Genomic DNA, 21,525 nt, shown 5'->3' with positions numbered 1-21,525 from the left:
CTATGAATGGTGCCCAGAGCACTTGGGACCAAAACTGGAGACCAAACACAAGGAGATATGGCTTGATTTTTCTGATCATTCAAATACATTTTTAGTAAACATTTCAATTATCATATCGCTGAAATGCACTGTCCCAGGGAGCATTTCAACTTCCTAAATATATTTTCTATCTCTCCCTGCCCATGTTTTATGAACATCTTTCTGGCCTGCCTATGTATTCCAAATCCTTTCCTTACCAAGGAAGGCAATTCCATGCAGTTCTCCGTCCACTGCATTCTGGTGAGCTGCGCTGGTTAGTGCTTTTAGACAACTCCCACAGGCCTATTTAGATGAATTCCTCAGAGAGACCTTTCTCTGAAGCCTACCCATCTCCACTGGCCAGCTGTGCATTTGAAAACACTCCACAGCTTTTACGTCAATACTCAAAAAGAACTTTAAGAAATTTTAAAGGGAAAAATATGCATATAATCCATGGCCAAGGAGACTTTATATTTTGGTTTGTGCTAGGGAAAATACATGCACAAATGAAGCCTGAGGAAGGGCTAAACACAAAATGAAATCATCGAGCAGAAGGATAGCAGCTTCTCCGACACTCAATCATTTTCAGTCACACTGTGTTGTCCGGTAACCTGCATTGATAATTCCTCATGAATAAAACGCCAGCATTATCATCTGCAGCTATGTTGTTGACATGCTTTTGCTATTTCACTAAAAATACCATTAATTTTCTGGCTTCACAACAGCTGAGCTACTCTCCATTTGAATATACAAAAGAGTATTTTGTTTAAACCAAATTAAAAGCGTTCCAGTAAATGACTTCCATTTTGCTAGCTATACTATTTTAGCATATACTGCTTTTTTTTTATCCTCCCTACCTCAACGTCATGCCTGTCATCTCCCCAAGCCAAAATACTTCCATTATTTAAAAAAAATTTTTTTTTAAGTTGGGGAGGGGGAATCCAGAAACTATTTGTGTTAGAGCATTCCTGGCCAGCAACACACCTGAAGGGCATAAGTATAATGTGGCTTTTTTAAGGTTATAAGACATGGTGGCCTCCTTAATTCTCTCACCTCTTTGAACCAAGGTAATAAAAAGCAAACTACTTTCCAGTTTGGTACCTGAAAAGAAAACAGCCACACACATACACTTTACACCTTCCATTTCCCATCTAGATAAGTTCCAACATCCCCCATTTAAGTCAGAATGAAAACCACTACTCCTGCCAAGCCCTCCTGGCATCTCACCACTTTATTTGTTCCCATTTGTATCTAATGCTTTTGTCAACAGTTCAACAAAAGTCAAAGCAAACAACCCACTGCAAACACTGGGGGTAACAGCAACAAGCATGAATCCTTCACAATTATCCAGCCCAGCTGCTCAGAGCTTGTCTGGGCTGCTTTCATTTACAACAATGTCAACAAAAGGCTGAAACCCAATAACTAGATGGGTCAATACGGCCACTGTATACCCTCTGGAGGAGGAAACGCTGTGTGCCTCCTTTGCTGCCTGGGCAAACATGTAGAATAATTCAGTCAGATGGACAAGTACTTGTCTAATCACTTGTTACGTGAATTATTCAACAACTTCCCACGTAAACTACCAGACAAGGTTCTTCAAATATTTCTGCGGCACTTCCAACCGTCCTGCTGCCCGTGTAGAAGCACATGAAAGGAACAAAAACAGATGAAAACAGAAATCATGACCTGAGTTAGTTCTCTGTGATAATCTCTAGTTTAAGAGAGCCAGGTCTTTACAACTAATCCTTTTAAGTCTAACCTTGCCTGGCATGGTCGCTACAGGCTGAAGCTTCACTATGTACCGGACTGGAGATAAGACTGAGCGTAAAGCCATTTACTCAGCCATCAGAACAACCCACAAGCATGGCCCTTGACCATCTTTTACCTTGTTCTACTTGAAAAGCTCCCACCTCCCTTTCACAAGCAAAGCCAATAGGTACAATGTGTGTTTATGATTTTTAGGAGTATTTTAAGAGTATAGTTAGACATGTATTAACACATTACAAACCTCAGTTTAAAAATACCTGTCCCTGAAGATCATATTCTAGAATGTCAATTCCCCCGCCTAATTTTGATCAAAATGTTGTTTATTTAACAAGGAATTATTTTGAGATGCAACAGTTGCAAATTGCCACTTCCCTCTTAGATGAATGGCTTGTGAAATCATATACAAACCAAACAGTCTGGCAAGAGGGGCCCCTGACCTGGGCTCCGGACCCTCATCCAGCTAAGCCCCTCCGCAGGACCAAGGGGACATGCCCACACACTCTCTGTTCACCCACTCTACACCATGACCAAGTCCCCGTACTCCCTGCCCAAAGGCCCGAGTTCAGGACCGGCCCAGTCTTCTTCCTGGGGCCTTTCAGGGATAGACTAAGCTGCTGGTTTGAACACAGTTAGACCCGAGGGCAGCCAGTGGGGTAAAATGAAGTTGTGAAGTGAGAAAGAAAAAATGTGAGGACCCATGTGATTCTAGCAATAAAAGGCAGGGGCCTGTGAATTTAAAAGTCAAACCTGGAGTTTCAGATCATCATGAAGGTATATTTGCTAACTGGATTTTTAACTTTTAAATACTTAGATATTTGATATGAAGGCCTCCACTTTTACTCTCTTGCAGGCCCCACAAATGTCAGGGGTAGTCCCAATGGGAAGGTATCATGTACAGGTTTGGTAACCCGACCTTTTGAGACAAGTCCTTCCACCAAATGCTCCACGGCAGTACTGTGTTTAAGAAAACCATGCAAGAATGTTTCCCCTTAAATACCTTTTGTTTTCACAGATCCACGTATCCACAACAGTAATGAAAATACTTGTGTACTTTCTATAAATACTTTAAAAACAAGTAACAGTTAAAAATAAAAGTCAAGGATTATTGCTGTTTCTGGGCTAGCACATATAGTAGGGATAAAAAATGTGAATGCTAGAGATCTTTTCTGGCCTAGATTATTTCTGTTCTCTTTCCTTTCCCGGCCTTTGGACATCCAGATTACAAAAAAACTGCTGCTTGTAACATACTTTGTCACACACAGATGCACGAAACAGCAGAGGTTCAAATTCATTTCCCCTCTTCACTATAGTCAGTTTACTCATTGCCATTTATCACTGTGGAATTTACACTTCTTCCTGTGAGTGTCTAAGAAATTTAAATTTTGGGCATAAAGAATTATGCTTTCAAAAAAAACAAATACTAGTCCAGGGCATGAAAAAACACAACTTCAGCATTCTACTTCCTTCTTAAGGCCTCTAATAATGCCTGTAACTGTTCGACTTCTGACGCTACAGTGTATTTCTAGAAAGCTGGTACCTGAAAGAATAAAATTTCATCTGAATAGAAATGAGGCCACTTACTGACAGCAGCAACAGAAAACATTTTTTTTTAAACCAGAGAAACCAGCTGAAAAGTGAGGGTGTTCACAAGTCTGACAGTAATATTTTATTTCGCTGATTCCCACAAAATACAATCTGAATGCCAGTAACAAGGCACCATCAAGACTGGGCGTCTACAGAACGTTGCCACTGGCGTGGCTGTCAGTGCTTGCTGAAGGCTCCCCGTTTGCATGTATTTGCACATCACCCCTGGCAGCGTCCTGGGAAGACTGACTTCAGAAGCTAGTCCTCCAATCATCATAAACTAGTTTTAAATGCACATTTTAAAAGAATTCAGGACTAACTGGAAGCTCAAAGAAATGAAGAGAAACAATCCATTACTGTATTTCACTCTACTCAGAAGGCAGTGTATCTCAGTGCCATATTTGAACGGGAAAATGATTGGAGGGAAGGAATCATACCTAATCTTTCCTATGTGCCCCCAAGGAGGCAGTGCAGGCCTATTTGCCCTACAGCTGCCAAGTCAATACCTACCAACCAACTTTAAATGTTTTATTTCAACTGCACTGTTCAATTTTCAAGTTCATCTATCCACACCGACAGGTTTTAAAGTCAGAAACCATTAAAATAATAATTTCTGGTTAGTTGTCTAACAGAAAATTAGGAAAATCTCCCAGCTACAAAGGTGCAGCTGTGCCTTTTTAATGTCCAAAGGAAAGCCAGTACAGATCGGCAAGTTCTTCGTACATAAATGTTCCTCGATATTAATGACAATAAAGCAAATCAAATGGACTAGCATGCAGCACACACTTCTGTCTTAATACACTTATTAAAGAAACTTCTCACCCTAAATATTAAACATAGGGACTACTTTCAGGATGAGACCTTTCATATGTAACATTCTTTCTTTCCTAAGAAAGAGGGTTGACATCTCCTGGCTGGTGTAGCTCAGTGGATTGAGCACAGGCTGTGAACCAAAGTGTCGCAGGTTCGATTCCCAGTCAGGGTACATGCCTGGGTTGCAGGCCATGACCCCCAGCAACTGCACATTGGTGTTTCTCTCTCTCTATCTCCCTCCCTTCCCTCTCTAAAATAAATAAATAAAATAAAATAAATAAATAAATAAAATCTTAAAAAAAAAAAAAAAAAAAAGAGGGTTGACATCCAAGCAACAATGCTGGGGGGGGGAGGGGGGAGTTAGGAGGAGGAGAAAAAAAGGAAGAAAAGAGAAGGGAATTGAAAATAACAAGGGTGAGCAAAACGGTTTACAAGTGAGCATCTGGCAGGGACAGGAGGAACTGCACAGTCTGGACAGGGCGCTGCAGTCAGGGGGAGGGTGCCGGTTTGAAAATGGAGGGAGGGGCAGGAAAGGGGAAGAACTGACAGCAATCCTACTTCGGAGGTGGGAGAGTAACTATCCAATACAAGTACTGCTCCTGAGTGCTCCTCTATTTAGTCAGTTTGCTCTATTTTCCCTAGAATAAAAATGTCACCAGTTTAGTTTAATTTCTCTAACTAAGGTCAGACTAGAATACTACCAGATTTATCAAAACAGATCCCAGCCAAAGCATCCAATTCAGGAGTCTCATTCACATAGTCCTAAATGGTTTGGTTATAACCCTGGGGTGGAGGTCCCCCGAGGCTGGCACAAAGGTATAGAATGTAACTCAGAGACCTTTCAAGTCCTGATAACTGTGGCATAAACACAAGTGATTATTTCAATTTTCTCTAAAGATTATTTTTTCAGGGCAGCCCAATAAACCCAATAATGCTCAGATTTACTAACAAAAAATTTTTTTATTTCCCCATGCACCAGAAAGTAAGCTAATAATGTCCCACTGAGAGTGCTGTCAGGCCAGATCCCTCCACTGCCACATGCACTACCAGGATAAATCTCCCTGCACTTGCCATTCCACCATCCACTTTAGGGCAAGGCCCTGGGGACTGATCCAGATTACCCCTCCACACACAGTGTCACAGGCACAAGCCCGAGTGGCCCAATCAGTGCCAAGAAAAGAACAAACTAAAAAAGATTAATTCACAGATGTTCATGCATTTCACATACACTGTGCCCCATGGTCCGTTGCTAGGGCAACGGGAGACCACCAGTGCGCGCTTTATTGGCTTTATGAAGTGCGTCTCGGGGACCATAGACCGAGAAATGCTGCATAATAATAGTGTAGCTTTTCTGAAGCCTTGTTTTGTGTTTATGCACATTTAACCTTCTGAGTATTATAAAGAGCATCATTACACATAGCCTTCAACCCCCCCACCCCTACCTCCAAACTGCCTCAACTTGCTCTCTAGAAACATTAAAATGCACCTCCTGGGGGTCCATTTTGGGAAAATCCATATTAAACTGCTCCACCAGTTTTTCAAGGAGAAAAGAAACCTACAACCATTTAAAGGTCACTGTGTCAGTGCAGCCAGCCATTATCGACCATGCCTGAGCAGTATCAAAGTTACAAACCCAAATACACACATGCCGCTTATTTTCTAGGCATCAAGAAGAACCTTGCTTTACAGTATAGGTCGTCAGTTTTCACCCGATGAAACAGCAGAACCAGCAAGCTTCTCAGGCCCAAGTCTCTCCCTATCCGCTACAACTTTCTGTGTTGATGGGAATGTTCTGGATCTGCATTCGTATGGCAGTTACCACAGCCACATATGGCTACCGAGCTCCTGAAATGTGGCTGATACAACTGAGAAACTGGGTTTTTAAGTTTTATTTATTTAAACTAATTTAAAATAAAATAGCTCTGTGTGGCTAGTACCTACCGTACTGGACTGTGAAGTTTTAGAGGCTTACCAGACAACCATGCAGGTTTTTAAAAGTTCATACAGAGGTGTCTTTCCATGCTTTTATAGTTTCTGCTCAATTCATAAAACTGTAATTCCAAGTAAACGTACACAGAACAGTGATTAGTACTGTAGCTGCTGCTCCTCACTGTACCTGTTCCAAACAGCGCTCAGCCTCAGCAGCCTGGCTCTTTGTCCAAAAGGCCCAGGGATGAACACTGCCATCCCCTCCCCCCCAAGGGTGGGAGGTTAAAATCACAAATGTCACAACTCTCAGAGCAGTAGCACAGATCAAGTGTTAATCTAAGGGAAGGGCTGGTTGAGGGGGAGCATACAGGCTGGCGGGGTGAGGGAGGATCTGGAATGAAGAGGAGAAAAATAAAAACAGTGAATAGATCAGTAGAAGCAACAGCTTACATTCAGATTCACAGGAGAAAAAACACACTGAGACAATCATTTCCTGGGAAAAGCTCAAGCCTAATGAGAATTTACTCTGCTCCTTTCTGTGACAACCAGCCCTTTGTGGCATGGGCTTCCTGACTGACAGGAACTGGGGCCGCTTAATAGGATTTCCATATTATTTCCAACACCTGCCCAGAAGTTATTTGTTTACATTGAAGGAGGCAAGATTCTCAAATCAGACATCTGCTTCTAGTTCAGGCATATCTTAGAAAACCATCTAGAAAGCAGCTTTGTTACCATGGTGACATTTTTATTTTCCTCCTTTAGTTGGCTCAAAACATTAGCATTTCCAATTTTATTTTGTTGTTTAAAAGGCCAAATGTCGCTCAAGAAAACAGAAGTTTAAAGAAAGGTAAATAAATGGAATACTCAAAATGTTCTATAATAATTAAAATGACCATAAAGAAAAACAAATAAAACCCAGGTGCTATGATATGCCCCCACGGGCTCCTCTCATTGGGTGGCCTCACTAACCTGTTCACCTCCCTACCCCTCCTCGGTCCTTATATCCGAACCTTCAGCAACTTGAACAGTACCAATTTTGGAAAGATAATTCAAGAATCCTTGGGGTGTCATACAAGTAATTAGTGAGTCCATTAATAATTGGAAAAAGAATTCCCCAACTTAACCCTATCAGCATATCTTAGAAAGTTCACTTATAACAATACTTAAGATATGCCAGTTTCCACCTCACTGGCTGCAATTCAGTCAGAGATAGAGTGGTGAAGGGCAGGAAAGAGTAGGCTTTTCATGAACATTCAGGGCTGAAGAGGGGGTGGAATATCAAAAAGTGCAGGGCAAGAAAAGCAAGAAAAGCAGACTGCGCAGGAGCGGACCACATGCATGTGTGTGCAGTTGTTCTCCTGTTTCTCAGGAAACACAACGGACAGCATCACTGAACCCAGCAGGGGAGGTGGGGCTTAGCCACCAATCACCCCGATCAGACATAAACAGAAATTAAAGTTATAATACTAGTACTTGAAGCTTAAGTTGTTTTTTAAAGCTGTATATTTTATTACATACAGAAATAAATGGATTTGGTCTGATTAATGAATCTGATTAATTTAAAGTAATACCCTGTTCAACATTTAGATTCAATTCTAAGATTTAAAGTTTTGATCTGCCATAACTAAGTAGCATTATTTAATCTTGAAATATGATTTATTACTTTCATTTAAGAGCAAGCTTATTTAAAAGAATTACTGAGAGTCCTCAGCAAACTCCTTTCTAGTCCTCTTTCTCGAACCCAGAATTCTGTTCTGTCCTGTCCCATCCCAAGGCAGCTGCTATAGGTAATAATTAAATATGACTCCTTTTCATGTCCAAAACTATAACCCCTGTCAGTTAGTGGTCTCCACATATACAGCCTTTAACCCAGAATATATCCGAAGTACTTTAAACCATTGTAGAACAAAATACATACGTTGGATAGAGGTAAGCATCGCAGCAGAAATGATTCAAGAATGCAAGAAGTAAGAGTAATGAGCTTCCTTCTCCCTGGGTGATGTTATGATTTTTCCAGAGTGGGTTATGGGAAAATGTTAGTGTAAGAACACAGAAAAGAAGGTGAAAAATTCTTTAGAATAATTCTTTTAGGAGAATTATCTACATTTTGAGGAGCAAATGTGAAATTCAAGTGCCAATTACAGAAACTTTATGGTGTAATATTTTTGCAAGAAATGAAATGCATTCTAATTAAGAAAATTAAAGACAATAAACACCAGGATGAAACTGTTTGTTGTAACTGAGAGGGTTAATTTACACAGGAAAAGAATTAAACCACTCTGGCCAAAAATCAGTGGAAGGCAGTCCCCACAACCAGCCCACCCTGTAAATTAATACTCGTTCTGCTCAGATGACTGCTGCAGGGGGCTCAGCGAACCCCCACTCACTCACACTCACCACCTGAGGATCAGCTATGCCCTACAGATATTTATTCATCTGTTCCACAAACAATTACAACATATTTCCTGGAATGAGGGCACCTGTTACATTTCACACAGCTTACATGCCCAGGGGCAGGTATCAATTAATGCGGAACAAAGTGCTGCATCATAAACCCGCAGAATAAAAACTTCCTGATTGTCTTTGATAAAGTAATTCTAAATAGTAAATTACATGGTAGAAACAAATCCTTCTACATGAAAAAGCAACAGTAGTGTTAAACATTTAATTTCAAATTACCATCTTGTTTTGGAAAACTGAAGGAGTTAAAGATTAAATGCTTAAAAGTCCTAACTTAAAACATTAAACTATTCCCCTACAACCCAACACTCAAAATGAAATATAACTACCATTGTGTTTATTTTGCTTAATGGTATGGCCAACTTTACTGCAGAAACATACCCTTTGGTGTAAGATTTTTATTGTAAAATTCAGTAACATAAGGACACATCTACATTCCGAACACCTGAAAAAATGCCTAGAGTAGAAGCCCTGGGATCCAGGAGCTTCACCTGCCCATTAATACACAGCTAACCTAGAGGAAAAGAGAGGATTTCTAGCAGAAGTCAAGATCTTCCTAATTCTATTACAATTGCCTTCTTAAACTATTCCTTGATTTGTCTTCCTACACAGTTCCACAAAGAAGATTGATTCTTATCTTCAAGGAGCTAAAAAGTTAGTGGGAGAGAACTTTACTCTGTTGGGAAACAGGTATCAGAAACACCACTTATAAGGAAATAATATTACTTAATATATTTTAAAAACCCTACTTAAAATGTATTTTAAAAGCACATCTTAAAACAATACTTAGTTTGGAAAGTGGAGTTGAATTTCAAACATATCACAGTCTGTGTTCAAAGGTTAAAGGATACAAAAAGAATTCTATTTATTGATGACTGGCATACATTTCTGAACATTTTACTCCCTTAGTTATTGGAAAACTTCCTTAAACTGTTCATCACCAACATGTAAGTGCAAATCTAGACTTAGTTCTTCTCCCCACGTGATTATCCCTCTCCTGCTGGCCCCCCTTTCCTCCTTAAGTGGTTTCTTCTGGTATTCTCCCACACAGTACCTGCTGAGGGGTTCAACGTATTCTAAGGCATTCTCTTTTTTGGACTACTATTATTCCTTTGAAACAGGGAAGGAAAAATGAGAGCGGGTGGACAAAGTCTCATAAGACCCTGGAATACAACCCTGACCATTAAGTCTTGATTTACAAAGTGAAGGGGCAAACAGGAGTAATCCTTCTGTTAATTCAGACTGAGAACCTACTTTCACCTGTAACACAACTAGTAAGAGCAAAGGTCCTTTCATGGTCTGAATCACACACTTCAATGTGAACTAATTCCCCACTGAGAAACCTTTATTACAAACAAGAATAACTGAACAGACAAGGAAAGCAAGGCATGATGTTTTAGTCATGAGCACAGAATATACACCGAAATATAGTTGGGGTAGAATAAACAGGCATTGCCTTAGAACAAGTAATGAGTGGATCATTATGAAAACCTTAAACAAAAAGAATTCACAGAGGAGGGGAAAACGCTTAGCATATACACTCATAGGAAAGTACTCAGCTTGAAAAATAACTATGTATGTTAATATGTTTAAGTATGCCATTCATACTTATACTAGCAAGAATTACAAGAGCTATAAAATTCAATATTGGCAGATTGTGTGGAAACATTGCACTTCACATTTTAAAATGGTGCAGTGTTTCCGAAGATAAATTTGGCAACGTGCATGTCACCAAAAATGATCATACTCTTCAATGGCCACACAGCACTTTGGGGAAGATATTCCATAATAAAAATAAAACCACCACCACCTAGAGGTAAAAAAAAAATGTGCTTATGTTTTTGTCTACAAATAAAACATGGCAAATCCCTCACAGATCTGACTTGAGGACGTTAATGCATTCAGGAGGACCGTGTAGATACATATAAAAGGACTTAGGAAGTAATAAAGCATACAAAATTATTGCAAGTTGGGAGAGGCCATGGAAGTAATCAATAGCTGGTGATAGTGAATTTTGCGTTTTATATTACAAGCTGCTCTTGATTTTGGTGCCTATTTTCTTTGCTAGATGGTAATAGAACTCTGTAAACATTTTCAGGGTGGGGGGGTAGAAATTAGAACTAATTTCTCAACTTCAAATTCCTACCAAGTTTTAGGTGGCGTGTCCTTCATAGCTGTGAATCATTACCCTCATTCCAGCCCCGCAGTTGAAAACTGGCAGTGATGTGAGGACACTAATGACTCCTCTTCATGACCTGGTACCTCAAGCAACTTCGAAGCAACTGGCAGTATGTGGGAATCTCCTCTCTGCCACCACTTCAGAGCCAACCAACTTGGTAGGAGTGATGGGCAGAGGGAAGGTTCCATCACCCCAGTACACATTTCCTTGGTTTCACTTATATCTTTTCACGGAGTGGGAAAAGTAGTTCTAAACCCTCCAGAAGGCTGTGAGAAAGCCCCCACCCAGAAAAGAGAAGTGGGAACCTAAGTATTTTGGAGGCCTTTTAAAGAGCTTTGGGCTTTTCACCCTACCACTAAGCAACAGAGTGGATCATGGTCCATTTCTTGCCATTTTCAGACTCCAAATCTGGGGCTCACTGCCGGTCACAAGGAGTCACTGGATAGCCAAGTGACACACAGGTGTCAATAACCCTAGAACACACACCATTCTGGTTGCTCATCACCAAGTCAGTTAATTCTTGGGTTCCTACAGTGCTTTTTCCTTTAGGTTCATATTTACATCCACCACCATTGTTGAAAAACTTCAGATACAGGTCTGCAAATAACAGGCTTAGGAATGAACTTGGCTACTGAAGCTGTAGAAAACAAGATCAATAAAGCCAATAGTGTGTGGTTTACTGGCCACAGAACTACCTAGGAGAGAAAGGAAAAGAAGGAAAAAGCCAAACAAACACTTACACAGGAGAGATTTCTTTCACTTTACTTGACATCTAAAGTTAAAGCACTTTAATTGCCTAAATCTTTACATTAAGTTCAAATTTATATTTTATAAGCTATTCTAAAATCTGCCCTGTTTAATAATCTGTAACATCAAGAAAGCATTTCAAGTGTCGCTCATAATTAAACCCATCCATAACCTTGTATAAATCAAAATTTTGCTACCATATCAAAATGTTACACTGGGGCTGTATAACACTGCCCACATCCTCATTACATGCAACACTAATTACTACCAGCAGATTCAGAATTTTCTGCACATTAGAGGCTTTTAGAGGAGCTATAAAAAATTTCAGGCACCATTAATTTAAATTTGTATTGAAATTTCCTTTTGACAGATGGCCAAAAATTACTTATTATTTAGAGTACCAGAGCTGCCTGTTTGCACATTAGAAGAGGAAAGGGAAAAATTAAAAGCAAGAAGGAAATTTATGTCACATTCATTACCTGTTAAATGTTAAGGAGCATTATCCTGCATGAATAAATTATTTCACACAAGCCTGACTCCAGCTGCAGGCAACCGGCACACTTGGGCTGATAAAAACCATCTCAAGTCACACAGCGGACAATCATAGAAAGCCCCTTTTAACCAGGAATCACTCACAGGAGGATGAGGACGATCGATGGAACAAGCAACTAACTGCTTCTTTGAGCACCACAGAACACGGCTACAAAAATTAGCAAACTACTTCACCTTTCAAAGCCACAGGACAGCCTCAAACGTGACACAACTTCAAATTTGATAATGGACACCTCCCCCCTAAATGTATTTACACTGTAGCTAGCATTCCATAATAAGTCAAACCAAAATCATCCACCTCTATTTCCTTTTTGTTTTTCCCCTGGCTTCCAGCTATATAGACACTCACTCCCAGACTCATACTGAATGATTATAGATGATTTCAAAATACATCCTACTCTGGCATGAGGGAATATAAAATGTAATTGACACAAAAGTGTGCACTGAAGTGTAAATATTTTCACAGTCTTCTGGGATTGGGGCAGGAGAGGAGGCTTTTGTTTAGTTCACTGGCCTGCCTAAAGGTATGCATTTATCATAAGGCAGGGAATGTTTACATTATGGCCTCAGAATAACTAGACAGGATTTCCAATGGCTGCTATCAGCTAATCCTGGTCAATGCATTTACTTACTACTTCCTAAGTACACAAGGGAGGAACACTTACTACCCTCTAAGAATGCTTTTTAATCTAGGTATTGATATGTATATTACACAACAAAATACACAACTGTAAATGCATAATTAAATAATTCAATGTGTGCAGTTCCAATTGTAAATGTTGACATTTCTATGGGCATGCAGATGCCCTTTCAAATTACAAAGAATCTTGAAGGGTAAAACAGATTAATTATTATTTTCCATTATTTAAGAGCTTTGGAAAAAACTCTACTTCCCTTTTATTGTAAAAGGGCAGAAATAAAGAGGTATTCAAAGTGACAGCACTGGTAAATCCAAGGGAAGATTTCAGTCTTTATGTGCATTAACATCATTAAAAACTGCAAGAGAACTAATTGCTTATGGTCCAAAACATTCAAGTGTAAAATACATAAGAAACTGACAGCGTCTGTACTTCCATCAATGCCTAAGAAATGTTCTTTCCTTCTGAATCTATACAAAATACAACATACAATATAATTATGCATTATCGGTAGCATATTTACAATGTGCCTGGCTCAAAAGTGATCAAACGATTTCCATATTTTACTCATTTCCTGCCGTGGTAGCCTGTTTTTCTTATTTGCTTACTATGGTATATAAATTCAGGCATCCTTAGCATATCCCATATACTGGTGTTACACAAGCAAATCCAAATCATTAGGCCCTAAATACTTTTCCTCTTTCCTGAAAACTTGCCTGTAAAGAGATACAGAAGGCAGATAAGACAGATGCAAAACTTAAGGAGAATAACTTGCTATACTAGAAACCAAGATGTTATCGAATTAAAAAAAGTTCTCTCTGAAAAATGCTTTTAAACAAATGTTTTGATGAAGAGTTTTGTAGGATGAAATTGTTTTCCAAAATATGAGAGTCATGCGTATTTCCTTATGAACAAATTTATTATTTATTTCTTTTTCTTATTATTTATTTAGCTTATATCCAAAGCCTCGAGAAAAGCAGTAATTTTTTTTTCACATACCAAGACAATAAAATGAGCAATGCAAGCCAGATCATATAATTCAATCTGGGTCTACAAATCTAATTCTGATAGAGAAATGGAACCAATATTTTAAAAAATCTCAACCACACAACTGAAGTATTCCAAAAATGCAGTTAACCACTATTTGGTAAGGCCTACCAAATCACTCTCTAAATCTCAAAGAATTCACTACTAGATACATTCAGATCACTCTGAGCCCCTTAAGCCATCCCTTCACCTGTGAATTTGAGGCCTACCTTGATGGAGTCTCTGTCTACAGGCAAAACAGCAACAACACACGCAGATCAAGTGGTGGGAAGAAGGAAAAAAGAGAAGTACTAGTTAGTTTACATAAAATCATACATTTATCAAATTTGATCCCTGCTAAATAATAAATGGCACAGATGTCAAATTTGCTGTAAAGTTAATTATTAATACTACTCAAGCAGATTCACAAAGTGCCAATCTACCTTTAACACAATTTCAGTAACCAAAGGTGAATATTCCTATTATTGATATTCCTTATCAACTTTCCCACTTATAAAAGTATTTATAATTATGCCTTAGCTCTGAACCATAGCATTAAAATAACTGGACGACAAATATTACAGTGCTTTGAACATCAGAGATGGGAAGTTTATTTTATGTGATAAGTATCATTTGCCCAGGATTATAATTCACAGTAATGACACTGCAACAGGAGTAGATAAGAAGTTTTAATTATGAGTCACACCCTTCCAACCAACGAACCACCCATGTGCTAAGTAAGTTTCCATAAAGGAATGCTGGGAGAGACCTTTTCGTTTGCTTTTCTGCCATTAACTTATAAAAATTATTATTAAGTGCCATACAAACATACAGTCACATCAAAATGTCTCTGTACCATCATCTACTTTAGTGAAGGCAGGAAACCAACCTAGAAGGAGCAGTACTAGTCTTTGTATCAACTATGCTGCACAAACAATTGTGTTCTTATAGGAAGAACTAAGTTCATTTCATGCTTCTAATCAGACTGGATGAGACAGGTAGTTAAACCAACAGGTTTCACTCATGTGGGCTGTGTTTTCCCAATTACTAAGACTACTAAAATTGTTTCTTACCTGTGAGATTTTTACTGCACTATATAGGCTGATCTGATTTATAAATTATAATTATTGATTCTGTCAAACTATAAGGTGAACCTTTATCTCCAAGTCTCTCCCAAAAATAGGTTTGGTCAAACCTAGTGATACTCATTATTTCAAACACAAAGCATCGTGGGATTTCATTACTAATTTAGACTTGGGGAACATAGGCGGTAGTAGCAAGGGAGGGATCAAAGACAATAACCAAAAAACAGAACCCCTTGTTTTTTTTTAAGGAGTGCATTAACTCTTGCCAACCACTAGGACATCATGTGGCAAAAGACGGCTTCTAATAATTAATTTACCTTCCAGCAGAAATCCTTTGTTTAGTCCATGGGAAATTAAATACAGAGAGAGAGAGAGAGAGAGAGAGAGAGACAGAGAGACAGAGACAGAGAGAGACAGAGAGAGAGGGAGAGAGAGAGAGAGAGAGAGAAGGAAGGAAGGAATAAAAACAGTGGCATCTAGAACCTACCCTGAGCAGCAGGTAGGCAGTATCAGGCTGACCTTGTGAGAGAATCGCTCACCTCTTTGGTGATCATTGTCATGGTGCTTCTTCTCATCTTTAATTGGAAGGTGGGACTGGCCTCCCAGGGCACTGGAGAGGGCCAGAAGGCCGGCACTGCTACCAATGGGTGGAATGGCAGGGGGCTGAAGCCCCGAAGGGTGTGGGGTCAGAGGCACAGGCAGACCATGTCCATGTGATAAATGCTGGGCCTGGAGTTGTTGCTGCTGTGAGAAATGAGACAAAGATATTGAACTTGTTCCCTATATCTGCATCCCCACCCAAAAAAAATAAAAGGAAAGAAAAGATGTACAACAAAATCATGGAAAACCCAGGACCCATAAAGGATTGATTGATTAAATAAATAAATAAATAAATATTTAAAGGGGAGGGAGGGAGATGCTTAATGAAGAATTGCTGTCTTTTTGACTTAGACTTGGGGGTTTTGCAATCGTCTAAGTAACTTTTAATAGCTGAAATTCAGATTTCTTTAATAAAGCACCTGTATTTTATTCTCCAAAACATATCATGCATTTCTAATCAAAACATATATGTGACTAACTGTTAAAGCAGTTATGTTGAACAAAAAAAGCTGAAAATTGAGAAAATTAGTGTTAAACAGTTCTCCCAGAACCACTGCACAGCATGCAGCGAGAGTTAATTTGAAAGAGAAAACCTGAATTAACAACCCAGAAAAGGAAACTGGTTGCAGCCACCGTTTTAAGCCCCTTTAAGTGTCCTCAGCGGTACTTGAGCAAATTACTAAAGAAAATCTAATGTAGCAAGGCTTGGGTCCTCCTGTAGGCTTGCTCAATAATGCTGAAATAATTGGGCACTCTGTGCACGTTTAGTGATGCTCGAATGAAAAGCTAGAGGCCTGCCCTTGTACGCTTCTCCAGCAGCCGCCTCTATGTTGTGACAGGTTTATCTGAGTGGGACTGTGATGCATGCACCAGTAACTGTGCTGACAAGAGTTTAAAGTCATTTTTACCAGCACACTGCCGACACATGGAGAAAGCCCTCAAGAGGCTGGAATGGGAGTGCTTGACCTCAGCAGAGGCCGCCTCAAGATCGAGGCCGCATCAAGCTTGGCTGTGGGCGGCCCTGCTGCCTCTTCCAGTGGAAGGGAGTAAGGGGCGGGGGGGATGACAGGCGGGTGCTGAGTTAACATATCCCTCAACAGAAATCCCTTCAACTCAGACCCTCTCTGCTTAACAATGTTCTATGAGAATAACTGCTGAGAAATTCTCTAACTTCTACAGTGATCACATTTAAATTAATGCCTTTAAATACATCACTTGTCAGGCGCATACTCTGATACCCTAATAGTCTCTCATCTAATATTCTAAGCAGGATTTCATAAAGCAGCTTATTGACAAATGTGTGGGGTGGCAAATACTGCTCCCCTTCACTGGTAAGGAGGATCCCGAAATGCTTTTACTTTTACAGAAGATACTTCAAAGAAAAAAGTGAACATTTTTGCCCTCCCCAAATTACTTTTATTTCCTTCCTCTTCCCCTCTACATGTCTTCCTGCGTCAGACTATAAAAGTCAAAGCACAGCACTAATTACTAGCTCTTTTCTCCAACTGACCTGCACCTATTTTCTGGCTACATGCACTTAGAATATTGTAATAAAGTCCTAGCACTTTCAAGGCAAGCTGACACACACAAACTGGAAAAATCAGTGCAATGACCCAGACGTTCCACCCCGCAATGCCCAAGCCCAAGTCCCGCCAAAGCATTACCTAAGTGCCTGCTTCAGAATAATTTACTTCTTCATTTGTGCAGTCCAAATCGTGTTCATAATTTTGTATGTACTGTTATGGAGTTGTGACCAAGGACTATGAGCACACAGTCACGTTTTCTAAATGTGTTGAAAATAACGTCTATGAAGAAAACAAGGCCTTCAGGTAAATATACAGCAAATTTATTTCAAGGCCTTGTTTAACTGAAATTGCCAGAGAATTGCCCCAATTCTTCCTCCTCTAAATCCCCTAACTTTGTATGTACGGTTTGGGCGTGTGGCTACTTTCTACCTCAGATCAGCATTCAGTTGGCAAGCCCTTATTAAGAACTTGCATGTATGTCTCTCTTATCACCTTTCCTAGACTCTAAAGCTCTGTGAGAATTTACATCTGACACAAACCCTAGTTAACTAAAAGCACTGAGATGTTCATATATCTGAGTAATTTAAAAATGTCTATTTCTTCAGACATTTAAAAAAACAACAACAAAAACCCTCAGCCAAAAGCAATACCTTCAGAGATTCAGGTGCTTCATTTTTATTTTTCTCTTACAGGGCAAAAAAAAAAAAAGGGGGGGGGGCACCAAGAGCCCCATTTTTCCATCTACCAGGAAATTTTCAAAGGCAGAAAACATACCCCTAGTCTGCTGTTGCACATTCCATTCATAGTGAAGATTCCTGGGATCCTCACTTGTGTTTGATTCTGCCTCAGAACAGCGGTTACACTACCCTGTCCTCCCCCACCATGCCTTAGGAGAGCAGGGCCTCCTTTCCCTCCAAGGTGCCTCCTTCCTCACTTGCAAAAGCAGGGTCATCTTTTTCCTCTTATTTTATTGCTGTGTCAGTTTCTGATCTGCCCCCCCACCCCTAATCTTCAGTTGTTCTATCACTGATTTTGTCCCTCTACTTGCAGGTTTAATTTCGGGGTCTCTAATGTTCTGCTTAAGATGAACTGCCTACCTAATGCCAAGGGAACTTGAGGTAGCATTTTTTCAGGAGGGAAGAACACTATTATTTTAATCACATTTTGTGTCCTCCACTGCCCCTAACACAGTGCCTTGCACATTAATTGGGACTTGATAAATGTTTTAAAATTTAATTAAAATAACCTTCCTTTGCCCTTTTCAGCTACTGCCCTATGTACATATCCTTGTCTTTGCACAGCCGAACTTCTTCTAAAAGTAGATTTGCTGCCTCCACTTCTCAACAACCCCCTTTTGTGCACACACACACACACCCACACCCACACAGACACACACCCTTGCTCTTCAATTCCTGTAAGCTGGATGCCAGGCCCACCGTTCTCCTAAAACTGATTAACCATTCGGACAGCAAACACTTCAGCATTGCAGTCGTCCTCTCTGACAAATGTGCAGTCACAGACAGCATGCCCTCCTGCTGAAACTCTCCTCCCACTGCTCCAGGAACGCTGTAATCATCAAGGCCGCCCTTTCCTCTCTGACTGTCCACTAGACTTCCTTCTTGGCTTTGTCTTCTCCTGCTCACCAAAGAGAACGGGCCCTAAACCTTCTGCTCCTCTCCCATGCTCTAACTTCTCACCAGCCAGAAATGGGAAGTCCTGCTTTTCCTGAAAATGAAAACAATTAACACAATTCCCCTAAGTTACTTCCACCAGGTCAAGATGTCAATCAGTCACCATCAACTCACTTTTCTTCTGTGATCCTATATCCATAATCACCAACTCCAGTCAATGCTCAATTCCTTTTATTTCTACTGCCAGCATACTAGTCAGACCCTTATCACCCCACACTTAGATTGCCACAAGTCTCCATTAGCTCATTTGGTTCCAGTGAACCCATTCTACATCACCACGGGTAATTTGTTTTTCAAAATTCATGTAATTGCCTGTCTCTTAGAACAACCTCTCCATTACTTACCTAAGTTAGGTTGTACTCTCACCCGTCCCAGCTCAGCTCATGTGTCACCTGCTCTGCAAAGACTTCCCCAAACATCCCAAGTGTCTGCTACTTTACAGGACTCTATCATTCACTGGCACAGATGGGCTCTAAAGGTACAGTTATTCATCTTTTTATGAAGAAGAAGACCTGACTTGTCAATGAGACTGTAAGACTCTGGAATGAAGAAACCAGCCTCAGGCCCCTTTGCACCCTGGAAGCTAGAGCGCACCGTTTAGTCATATAGAATCTGTACTTAATGCATTTGATGAATTAAATTTCTAGTAAATATGAGGAGAGTTCCTATGTACCCTTTACTCAGATTCTACTAATGTTATCTTATATAACCATAGATTTTATCAAACTTAAAAAACTAACATCAGTACATTACTATTAATCAAATTACAGGTTTTATTCAGATTTCCATAAGTTTTCCACTGCTGTCATGTTCTAGGATGCCATATTACATTTAGAGAGGTTCTAATTTTTCACTTATCATACCAAAATTACAAACTCCTTTCCAAGATTTTATGAATGGCAACATCCACATTATGGTCAAACTGTTTAACAGAAACCTCCTTGAATTCAGGTGAGGAAAAAAATTAGAGTAGGCTACCATAAACCATTTTACAAATCATCCATTATACATACGAAATATCAAACAAAAAAAGCACTCAGTAGGGAGTCCTATGGAAAGAATCGATTTTATCATATAAAACTATAAGATTAAATAAGTCACCGAAAGGCATATGACATAAATATAAGATAGATATACTGAAATACCAGAGTAGGCTTTAAAATGTTTACATCAATGAAACATACCACTTTCTGTATCTAATGGCCATTTTTAAGCTTTTTTGTAAGATTTCACCTTAGAAACTGCCTTAGCCATAGAGTAGCAGATGCACTTATAATTGATAATGACTCCAAATTAGTCAATAAAACCAACTGTTTTTCAAAATTCTTGTCATTCTTATAGAGGAGGCAATTTTTAAATAAAAACACTAATGTCACCAACAACTACACTGAGCTCCATTCACCCTTTCCTCTATTATAAAAGTGGATTTATCAAGTTTCAAAAAACATTCAAGAATTCATATTAAAAAAATCTCTATCAAGTCTTCCCATCAACACAGAAAAACTCAAAGCAGACTCCCTGGAACAGGAGTCAGATTTCTGGATGGTGTTCAAGGAACTGAGAGTAGCATCACCTTTCGGACTGTCCTACAACACTGGAAAAGCTTGCTTTTTCCAAGAGCTTTAACGCTGTCCTCTGATTTCTGCCCCAATTGTGTCAATTACAGAGCAATTACCCTGCAAAGGTTTACTACTTTATCCTACGGTGGCACTAAGAAACATAAAGAGGAAATATAAAGATAAAACATAAAGATGAAAGGAAATGTGTAAGAGCACACTCCAACACTGATTTATAACCACTACTCTAGATCAGCAAATTTCAACTGTGTGCAAGAATTTTTAAAACATGCAAAACTGACAATTTAGTCATGGGCACTGACCTTTTGTTCCCCTTAGGCTGTGAAAAAAATTACAACAGCCAACGTAACAGTAGCCATCAGTGTGAATGAATCAAAATTATACCTATTTTTCCCTCAGTTCAGTAAAAAAATGTTATTTTTGGCCGTGCCACAGAATTTCATAATTAGTTTGTGTGCGCCATGAGATGAAAAAGGTTGAAAATTGCTGCTCCAGATAATTATAATTAAGCGGTTTAAAAAATGTTGACTTCCAAAGGAAAAAAAACCTATTACGCCAAAGAATCAAAGAGGAGGGCATAGGCCAATTAAACATTAGTACCAATTTAACGTTAAAATAAAATACTTGTCATATACTCTACATAATCAAAACTGAAAAATTCTTCGCACTGGATTCCTAGGCCATTACTACTTTTGGGTGCCTTACCACATTAAAAAGCAAACAAAAAAACTCATACCTGAAACTACAATACAAAATAAAAATCCTTTTTTCTGTTGCCTTGATGAGACATTCAAGAGAATAAACATTAAAATGGAGTGAACTTTAAACTTAGTCAAGTACTCCATTAAGATAATTTTGAAAAGTAGCCAGTAATTATTTCTAAAAATATGTCGCAGTAACGTGGTAGACACACCTCCATTCTGTTAACAGTGTTTTACTAGAGTTTCTATCACAAAGAATTACTTCCTTGCAGTCTCAAGTTTGTAAGGAAGAGTAGAAAAGGACCACTAGGCAAATCAAGTTCACAGAAAATGCCTTTTGAAATGTTGTCTTTCTTTCTGTCCTCAAAAACAGGAATTCTTTTTAATAGAATGTCCCAACTATTTGACCACAAGGGCCTGACAGGCTAATGACCACGAAGGAGCAGAGTGAGGCCAGAGCTGCAGTCTGCACACATCCCGGCGTCCTGGACAACCCCAACTAGAAACCAGGCAGAGGTTTTCTTTCTACCACCCTTCATTTCTGCCATGCTATCAACAGCAGAAGAATACTACCTCGCCAAAAAAAAAAAGGGGGGGGCATTTTCTTGGAAGCAATGACACCCAATAGCAAA

General features: G+C 39.4%; 1 protein-coding gene across 6 annotated transcripts in view; it reads right to left on the bottom strand.

The window, feature by feature from the left end:
- LOC114493155 (transducin-like enhancer protein 4) overlaps nucleotides 1-21,525 on the bottom strand; it is a 145,509-nt gene that overhangs the window by 55,660 nt on the left and 68,324 nt on the right. For 4 of the 6 annotated variants that reach the window (XM_028507888.2, XM_028507948.2, XM_028507908.2 and 1 more), the window contains 2 exons: nucleotides 15,338-15,542; nucleotides 13,944-13,960 (listed from right to left, as the gene is read on the bottom strand). In XM_028507888.2, the coding sequence (XP_028363689.1) occupies nucleotides 13,944-13,960; nucleotides 15,338-15,542 (222 nt within the window). The remainder of the gene's footprint in view (nucleotides 1-13,943; nucleotides 13,961-15,337; nucleotides 15,543-21,525) is intronic. The other 2 variants (XM_028507895.2, XM_028507915.2) reach the window with 1 other exon arrangement.

This window comes from Phyllostomus discolor, chromosome 3 (genome assembly GCF_004126475.2).
Source record: "Phyllostomus discolor isolate MPI-MPIP mPhyDis1 chromosome 3, mPhyDis1.pri.v3, whole genome shotgun sequence".
Lineage (NCBI taxonomy): Eukaryota > Metazoa > Chordata > Mammalia > Chiroptera > Phyllostomidae > Phyllostomus > Phyllostomus discolor.
The sequence above is the reverse complement of the archived record's forward strand: the minus strand, read 5'-3'. Positions and strand labels throughout refer to the sequence as shown.